The sequence below is a fragment of the Sinocyclocheilus anshuiensis genome, unplaced genomic scaffold (genome assembly GCF_001515605.1).
Source record: "Sinocyclocheilus anshuiensis isolate Anshui unplaced genomic scaffold, SAMN03320099.WGS_v1.1 scaffold718, whole genome shotgun sequence".
Lineage (NCBI taxonomy): Eukaryota > Metazoa > Chordata > Actinopteri > Cypriniformes > Cyprinidae > Sinocyclocheilus > Sinocyclocheilus anshuiensis.
The window spans coordinates 166758-175676 of NW_015546102.1; the positions used below are offsets into that span (position 1 = coordinate 166758).

The following is an 8919-nucleotide window of genomic DNA, read 5'->3' on the forward strand; positions in this document are numbered from 1 at the left end:
TTTCTTTTCCCCCCCCCCCCCAAGCAATGTTTAAATACCTCATTCATTCATACACGCTGCAAAAATGCTTTTGTTACCGAGTATTTTGTAATCTAAATAAAGTGCATTTTACTTTAAACAAGAAAAGTCATCTTAATGCAAATGGAAACAAGATTATTTTTCTTACCCCATTGGCAGATAATTTACAAAATAAGAAGAATACACTTAAAAGACTAAATACTTTGTAATTTTCTTAAGTAGAAAATGCATCTTGATTTAAGAATCTTTAGATATTTTGATTGGAAACAAGAAGAATCAAAATATCTTTTGATTCTTGTTTTATACTCGACAAGAATGTTGTTTTATACTTGTTTTATACGTGTTTTATACTCACTCACACGTCACTTAAGACAAAAATAATAAGTAAGAAAAGCATTTTTTGCGGTGCAGGTACATTCATTCATTGCATTTTTTTATCATGCAGACACTGTGAAAGTAACAAAAACGGCATGTCCTTTTATGCAGAATCCTGTAGATGAGGAGGCTGCATTAATAGGAAGTTACATTTACATTGGGAGAGGATGCATATTTATTTGAGCGGTACTATTTTTTAAATGGTAGTTTTCTATATAACATCAGGGATTCAGAGCACATTAGTAAGGCCACTGTATGCAAAGCGGTAAGGAAAGTGTGCCTCGCTCTCACCCTTTTTATGAGAATTTTTGTGTAGTTTCATGAGCACATTTAACTATGTGAAAAGAGGGTTAGACTATGTAGAAAAAGCTGCTGCACACTGAAATTGACACCTGAAAGATATTTGTTTAATATGTCAAATGTTTGTAAAGTCATGTAGCCTACACCCATGAACGTTTTATGCTTAAAGCTTTACCTGATTGAATTATGTTTTTATACTTCAACCTACTGAGAGTGGATTGAACTAACTCAGTTCAGCTGTTCTGAAACCAAAAACTCAGAGTTTCCCATATCAGGGTAAGTCAACTCAGAGTTCAAGTTTCAACTCAGAGTTGGTTGAACCTCCTTATTGAAACGGACCCCAGAACACACAAAGTGCTGAAAAAAACTTCGCTTAGCACACCGTTATCTTTGTGTCTGGAACGTCTGTGTCGGCACGCGTTCTTATTGTTATCAGACTGAGGAGACACCCGAGCATGTGGATATTATTGTTTTTCTCAACATTAACATGTGAAACAATATAAACAAAATAAACATAGGCTGACTCGAGTGTATGTACGTTCTGTACTGTAATTGGCACAGCCTGCTTTATTTTTTTCTATTTGCTCTGCTTGAGCTTGAATGCTTTTGTTCTTTATATAGGCTATATATTTTTTTTTTGTTTGTTTACACACGTTTTTGACTAAAAGAAAACCTTGTTGTAGAACATTGTTGTGTATCATAAGCTTGTTCAGAAATGGTGACAAACTGATTATTAAAAAAAAAAAACATATTTCTCGTTAAACGTCATTTAAATAAACGTATATTCAAATATTTGAATATTCATTTTTTTATGAGCCCAGATATTTGAATACGGTATTTTTGAAAAATTCCCATCCCAGTTGAAAACAGCTGTGCTGCTTAATATTTTTGTGGAAACCATGATACATTTTTCGTATTTTGTAACGTTATAAATACCTGATTAATGTAATGCATTCTTGATGAATAGAAGTGTAAATGTCTTTACAAATTTCTTACTGACTCAAAACTAGTAGTAGTGCATATTTTAATTACCATCATAATTTTTTTTCTCTTCTCATTACAGAGTGCTGCTGCGGCACCCAGTCCAGTCCTAGGCAACATGCCTCCCGGTGACAGCATGCCGGGTGGACCCATGCCCCCCGGATTCTTCCAGGTGGGTCATTCCTCTTCCTCACCCTCTCCATAACAATCTGACTGCAAGCCCTCAGGGTTTCAGACACGTGCCGTGCCACTGGTTCACAGAGAAACCATTATGCCACGGTCTCTGGTCATCTGCCAAGCTGGGTGTCTGCGGGGAACCAGTCTGATTGCGACCATTAGCCGCTAATGGCAGGCAGGGTTATGTGCATTCTCTACTCTGAGAGTGGGCTCGCCGTTGCCCTGCTGAGTAGCACTAAATGTGTTGGTGGGATGTACCTTCAGCAGTGGAGTTAACGCTTTATCACTCAGAAGCTTTCTGAGAGGGTGACTCATCACAATATCATAACGAGTTCTAGGAAAATATTTATGGATGAAAAGATGTTTATAATTATATTTTTGAAGGAAGCATATGGAGAAATCTTTGTCAGACCAGATGGAGTCATGACCCTCCAAGAGCTTTTGTGGGAATGCAGCATGGCACAGATTCTCAGATACTGAGAGCTGCAGAACATGGAACTGGTTTATGCAAGTCCTGAAACGTGTATCAGTGGATATGCAGAAAAATTTTGAACAGTTGAGTGTCTTTGGTCTTTTAGACCACGGTTAAACCCCATTGCCCTCTAGTGGTGACATGGATGATGATTTGTAAAAACGTACTTAGTTATTATTCTTTTGTTTTTCTGTAGAAATATCTAAACATCCTTAAAACCTGATGAAGTTTCTTGAGAAGAAAAATAATTTTGATGTAAATTAATAGAAAAAAATGCTATTATGTGTCTCAAATTTAGTGAGGAGAAAAACTTCAAGATATATTCTATGAAGATATATTCTGAAGATATATTCTATAGAAAATTACTGCATAAAATTAGTTCTAGACCATTAATACTGTGATGATTCACAGGACTATGATTCACATAATGTCTTGCAATGTCTATCAACCAATCAGAATCAAAATCGATTAAAAATTAATTCAACCACACTGTGGTGTAATTGAAAGAAGTTTCTTATGCTCACTGAGGCTGCCTTTATTCGATAAAAATTACAATAATATTGTAAGATATTACAATTTAAAATAAAAAATTTTATTTGAATATATTTAAATATATATTTTGAAATGTTATTTATTTCGGTGTAAAGCTGAATTTTCAGCGGCCATAAAGTTCTTCAGTGTCACATGATCCTTCAGAAATCATTTTAATATTCTGATTTGGTGCTCAAGAAACATTTCTTATAATTGTCAATGTTGAAAACAGCTATGCTGCTTAATATGTTTGTGTAAACCTTGATGCATTTTTCTCAGGATTCTTTGATCAATAGAAAGTTCAAAAGGACACCATTTATTTGAAATAGAAATATTTTGTACCGTTATAAATGTATTTACAGTCACTTTGGATTATTTAATGCATTCTTGCTGAATAGAAGTATTATTGTCTTTAAAAAAATCTTACTGACCCCAAACGTTGGTATGGTATTGTACATCTTGAACACATGTAAATGATTTATAGCTTGAAACATAAAGCAAAATGGGGGGGGAAAAATGCATCTAGCAATGTAATTTTGCATAGATAGAAGCAAAACCACTTTAGAATGAAGAGTGACATCAGCTCAAACTATCTTTTGCCTTTGGCTCTGTTCTCTTCATCTGCACCTGTCACTTTCACCTGTCATGTCTTTGACTTTGCGCTGTCTTTCTCTTGGCATTTTGCTGCTGATACTATGGCAACCTTCTCTTCCTCCCCCTACCCTCTTTGCAGGGACCACCTGGTTCCCAACCCTCCCCTCACACTCAGCTACCTCCCAACTCTAACATGATGGGGGCGCATGGACAGGTAACAGCACACATATCTATGTACACGTTCTCTCTGTTTATATGGTTATGCATGTTACCTGCACACATCCTGATATGCTTTTCCTAAAATATTCTGTTCCTTCCTCCTCTCGCCTTTAGCTTTTGTATTGGTTACATGCTGTTACATTTTTTTTTAACTATGTGTTACTGTATGTTCCCATATTCAGCCTTTTATGTCTCCTCGCTATGCTGGAGGACCTCGGCCACCCATCAGAATGGGTAACCCGGTAAGTCACATTAAAATGTTTTAAATAACTGTGTTTATTAACTTTGACTTATTTTAGCACTTGGCTGTCTCTGTTTCTTTAGCCTCCAGGTGGGCAGCCTTTACCTCCAAATATGATGGACCCTACACGACCAACAGGTAAGAGACTAATGGGATCAATGTTTATTTGATGGTGAAAGTCCCTTATTTATTTTACAAGTAGACTTCAAATTCAATTCAGCATTGTCATTTCATTTTGATGTGCAGGTCTGTTAAATTTTTAAATAGTGTTATTATTTGGTCAGGCCATCCAAATCTGGCACCTATGCAGAGAATGAATGCTCCTCGAGGAATGGGCCCGATGGGACCGGGACCACAGGTCTGGCTCTTATACTGTCCTAAAGCTCAACTTCACAACTGTCATTCATGAAAATCTGAGTATCTATGCCTTAGACCCCATCAATTAGTTTTGCTTACTTCTAGGACTGGACTATGTAGCTAAAACAACTGTATATCAATGTATTTTACCTCAGTATTTAATGTACATCTTATACGCATACTGTATGCACGTATTATTAAAATAAATTACTAGTTTTATTAAGCAAATAAGCAAGAATGACAATAAAGACATTTTATAATGTTACAAAAGATTCCTACTTCAAATAAATGCTGTTGTTTTAAACGTTCTATTCATCCAGAGCATCCTGAAAAAATTATCACAGTTTCCACAAATATATTAGCAACACAACTGTTTTTAACACTGATAATGATAAGAAATGTTTCTTGAGCACCAACTCAGCATATCAGAATTATTTGTGAAGAATAATGTGACACTGAATACTAAAGTAATGGCTGCTAATAATTCAGCTTTTCATCACAGAAATAAATTATGTTTTAAAACATTTAAATGCAGCCTAGGTGAGTATAAGAAACTGTACTACTGTTAAAAAATAAATAAATAATTACATGCATACATAAATAAATAAATAAATGTTTTTGAAAACAGTCAAATGTAGTCTGAATGTTTATTGCAAGAGGTAAAATACAGTAAAACATAGTTAAACATAATCAAGGCATGTTTTTCCTGTGGTCCTTTTTAATAAATGGACAGATAAAAATGGTAGACGTTTATAATTTTATTTTATATGCACTAATACTAAAGTTACAAAAAAACAGTGATATTTACAAATATATTTTTACTGAAACATTTTAATAGTTATTTGTTTGAGGAACAATGCAAGTGAAATGTTAAATCAATTGTCTTACTCTTACACCAATTTTCTGAATGCACCTCTTGTGTTTATTCAGTTTTTTGTATGGCATCCACACATTCACAGTCATTACTACAGCTTATCAGCCGAATTCCATAAATTATGTTCAGCCTGTTTTCCTCTAAACTAACTGTGTCCTTGTTTTCTCCTTTCTCATGGTGTCTTCTCGGGGTGCTGGGCATCGTAGTCTGATCCTTGGTTATCATTACAGAGCTATGGAGGAGGAATGAGGCCTCCAAACTCCATGGGCCCTGGAATGCCAGGGGTGAACATGTAAGGACACTCTCAGTCTATTGTATTTGTGGAATTTTACATTATGTCAGGCTGGTCAGGATGTTCAAACAAACAGTAATGTTTTGATAGCACCCAGAGACCCCAGGAGAATTAACTTCTAGATGACTCTGTCGTCTCTGCATATTAAATTAGGAAAGGAATTTTTTTTTACCCTGTAAATCCTGACATGAAATAATAGTCAGAAAAATCTTTTATTGAACCTTTAGACAAAATTTTTTTTTTTTTTAAATAATCTACATAAAAAAAAAATGTTGACATGTTTTTTGTTGAGTATCATATCTGATAATGCAGGCTTTTATGGCTCATACAGTATGATATAGGAGAATATTGAGCTTATATTTGTAAAAAAATTAAAAATCACCTCTTTCACCATTTTATTCAGAGCCCAAACCAAGCAAAAATATGCAATTTGGTGCAGTTACTTATATTTATATAGCCAAATGTCAGACTCTGATAGCTTGTAATGTAAATCAGTGAGATTCTTTAAGTATAAGAAATTACTTATACTTAAACTGTTGTCAGTTGTCACTATATATCACTACAACAACATGTTTTGGTAAGATTAAAAAAAATGTAAAAGATTAGTTTTATGTAGTGCTGTCAAACGATTAATCGCGATTAATTGTTTGATGATTTTCGTTTGATGCACTAGTTTTATGATAAAAGCTCTGTAGCTTTTATTGTGGGGGCAACACATATAATTCAATACAATACAATGCTGACTGAGAGATGCACAAATAAACATTCCTCAAAAGCTAGATGTGCCATAACTGATACTCACAACATGATTTTTTTAAAATGGTGTATGGATAATCAAGTAAACCTAAGTTGCTTCAGTCCAGTAAGTGTTCATCTTCAAATATTTCCTCTTATTGCTTTAAAAAAATATTCTTATGTTTACCTAATAAAAATCAGTTAAGATTTCACAGCAAAAAGTGTACATTTTTAAAATGATATTAGAAGGCCTTTTATTTGCTAAAAAAGTATCAACTATCAATCAGATGATAGAAGACATTTAGTAGATACATGTAGTAGATTGTTTTTCAGCAAAGTTTTGATGATGTTAATAATTTTTGTGCTGGATATTTAACTGTGACCTTCCAAGGTAAATCATTTGATTTTGAAGTGTTGCTTTAATACATAAATAGCTTTAGAAAAAAACAAGCAATATTTTGACTCCACAGAGCTGCAAAGATCATCATTAAAAAAATCTGTAGTTTTATTTAGACTTTATTTAAATTCTTGAGCATTCATCGTGATCTTACATACAAGAGACTTATTTGATGTTCTTAACAAAGTTAAAAAATAGAAACTGCTCTGTTTCTCTGTACAGGGGAGCAGGAGCAGGCAGACCATGGCCTAATCCTAATAACGGAAACACAGTAAGATACTTCAGAAAATTGAGCTGATTCTATTAGAGGGGGAATTCGTGATTTCTGGCAAACTTGGCTGATAAATAACCTTTTGGCTTCACAGATACCATATTCCTCATCATCCCCAGGAACATATCTGGTAATTGATCATTTCCTTTTCCTTCTTTTATTTTATTGTCTGTTTTGAAAGAAACTGGTTGCAGTTCTGCTTTCACAGGGTCCTCCAGGAGGAGCAGGAGGTGGTGGATGTCCTCCAGGAAAACCCATCATGCCAAGTCCAGCAGGTAATGGCTTGTCACATTTCTGTCTACTGGCCCTTTGCCATAGAAACGGTGCCTGGCTAGGGGATGTGAGAATAGAGTTTTATGGTGACTCTTTAAAAAGCATAAACCTCCACCTCTGTGTTCACAGACTCCACTAACTCGGGTGAAAACCTCTACACATTGATCAACTCAGTACCACCAGGGGGAAACAGATCTAATGTGAGTTACTCCACTCCTCTGCTGTCTTTGTCATGTAGTGTTGATGTTTCTGTTTTAGTACTTGAACTCTGATTGTGTCTTAATCTCTCTATAAATGCTGTCTTGACGTGTGTTTGTAGTTTCCTTTGGGTCCTGGGTCAGATGTCTCAATGGGAGGACTGGAACCACATCACATGAATGGCTCACTGGGTAAAACACCATTCACCATAGCAACTACATAAATTGTTGAAAACATCTTTTACCCTTGCAGTTAGATAAATGAACACCATGTGATCTGCAAATGATGATTGTTGATTCATTTTTACTTTTCTCACAGGTTCGGTTGACATAGATGGACTCCCAAAGGTATTATTAAACCTATTATTTAGACTTATTATTTCTTTTGAAATGGTGTTAAAACTAGCAGTTAGAATGTTAGAATCCAAACTGAACTTTGCTAAAGGATTTGGGATAGGATGATTTTAAAATATCACAACATCAAATGCTGATATTTTATCTAGAGTTTATTTTTTAAACTAAAACCTAAACCTGAATATAAACCTAAATAATCTTAACTTAAAAAATCATGTTCATTATAAGCTTTATAATGGTTAAAAAGTCAACTGTTACAATTAGAATAATAAGTGTTTCCATTTATCACAGAAAACCTGGAAATATCAGGGAATTTTAAATTTGTCATTTCCAAGTTTGGGAAGATCAGGGACAATCATAGTCTTGGAAATTTTTATGTAGAATATACACTACCATTCAAATGTTTGGGTGAGTGAGATTTTCTGTATTTAAAAGAAATTAATACTTCTTTTAGCAAGGATGCATTCAATTGATCAAAAGTGACACTACAAACTTGTAGTTTCCCAAAAATGTGTATTTCAAATAAATGCTGTTCTTTTATTTATCAAAGAATCCTGACGACAAAATTTCCATAAAATTATTAAACAACACTGGTAAGAATGATTTCTGAAGGATCATGTGACACTGAAGTAATTGCTGCTGGAAATTCCGCTTTGCCATGACAGAAATAATTGATATTTTAAAATATATCCAAATAAAGAAGTTATTATTTATACAGTTCTAATGTATTTTCGATCAAATAAATGCAGTCTTTCAAAAACACTTCAGAAATCTTAAAAGACTCCATAAATTTGAATGGTAATGTACATCAGAAATTGTTCTTTGTGAATGCAATCGCAGTTATTTGGAAAAATATATATAGAATTTTTTTTAAATCCTGGAAATTCTTTGGTTAAAATGTGTGGAAATTCTGTATAATGGATTTGAAGTTTGTTATTATAAGTTTATCAATTATAGGTTGTTAAATATTTGTGTTCTGTAGTTGTCAATAAATGATAAAACACGACAGATCATTTAGGCCTACTTAATCTTAGTACTGATGGCTTTTAGATATGTTACGTGCCTATAATTATAAATTTTATTCTCAAAAGTGTTTCATCTAATAGAAGCATCAGTAAACTAAAGAATACTGCTGACTGATATCTTGATGGGGTTTTCTTCTTTACAATCTCAGAACTCTCCTAATAATCTAAGCAGCATTATTAACCCACCAGGAACGCCACGAGATGACAGTGAACTAGGTGGAAGTTTCCTACACTCT

General features: G+C 34.1%; 1 protein-coding gene across 1 annotated transcript in view; it reads left to right on the forward strand.

Annotated features, from left to right (window-relative positions):
• Nucleotides 1–8919, forward strand: part of ssbp3a (single stranded DNA binding protein 3a) — a 48079-nt gene that overhangs the window by 38924 nt on the left and 236 nt on the right. Inside the window, exons 5-17 of the mRNA XM_016502162.1 lie at nucleotides 1757–1846; nucleotides 3588–3662; nucleotides 3850–3909; nucleotides 3992–4046; nucleotides 4193–4266; nucleotides 5346–5431; nucleotides 6786–6834; nucleotides 6929–6964; nucleotides 7043–7109; nucleotides 7237–7307; nucleotides 7427–7496; nucleotides 7624–7652; nucleotides 8833–8914. Of these exons, the coding sequence (XP_016357648.1) occupies nucleotides 1757–1846; nucleotides 3588–3662; nucleotides 3850–3909; nucleotides 3992–4046; nucleotides 4193–4266; nucleotides 5346–5431; nucleotides 6786–6834; nucleotides 6929–6964; nucleotides 7043–7109; nucleotides 7237–7307; nucleotides 7427–7496; nucleotides 7624–7652; nucleotides 8833–8914 (844 nt within the window). The remainder of the gene's footprint in view (nucleotides 1–1756; nucleotides 1847–3587; nucleotides 3663–3849; nucleotides 3910–3991; nucleotides 4047–4192; nucleotides 4267–5345; nucleotides 5432–6785; nucleotides 6835–6928; nucleotides 6965–7042; nucleotides 7110–7236; nucleotides 7308–7426; nucleotides 7497–7623; nucleotides 7653–8832; nucleotides 8915–8919) is intronic.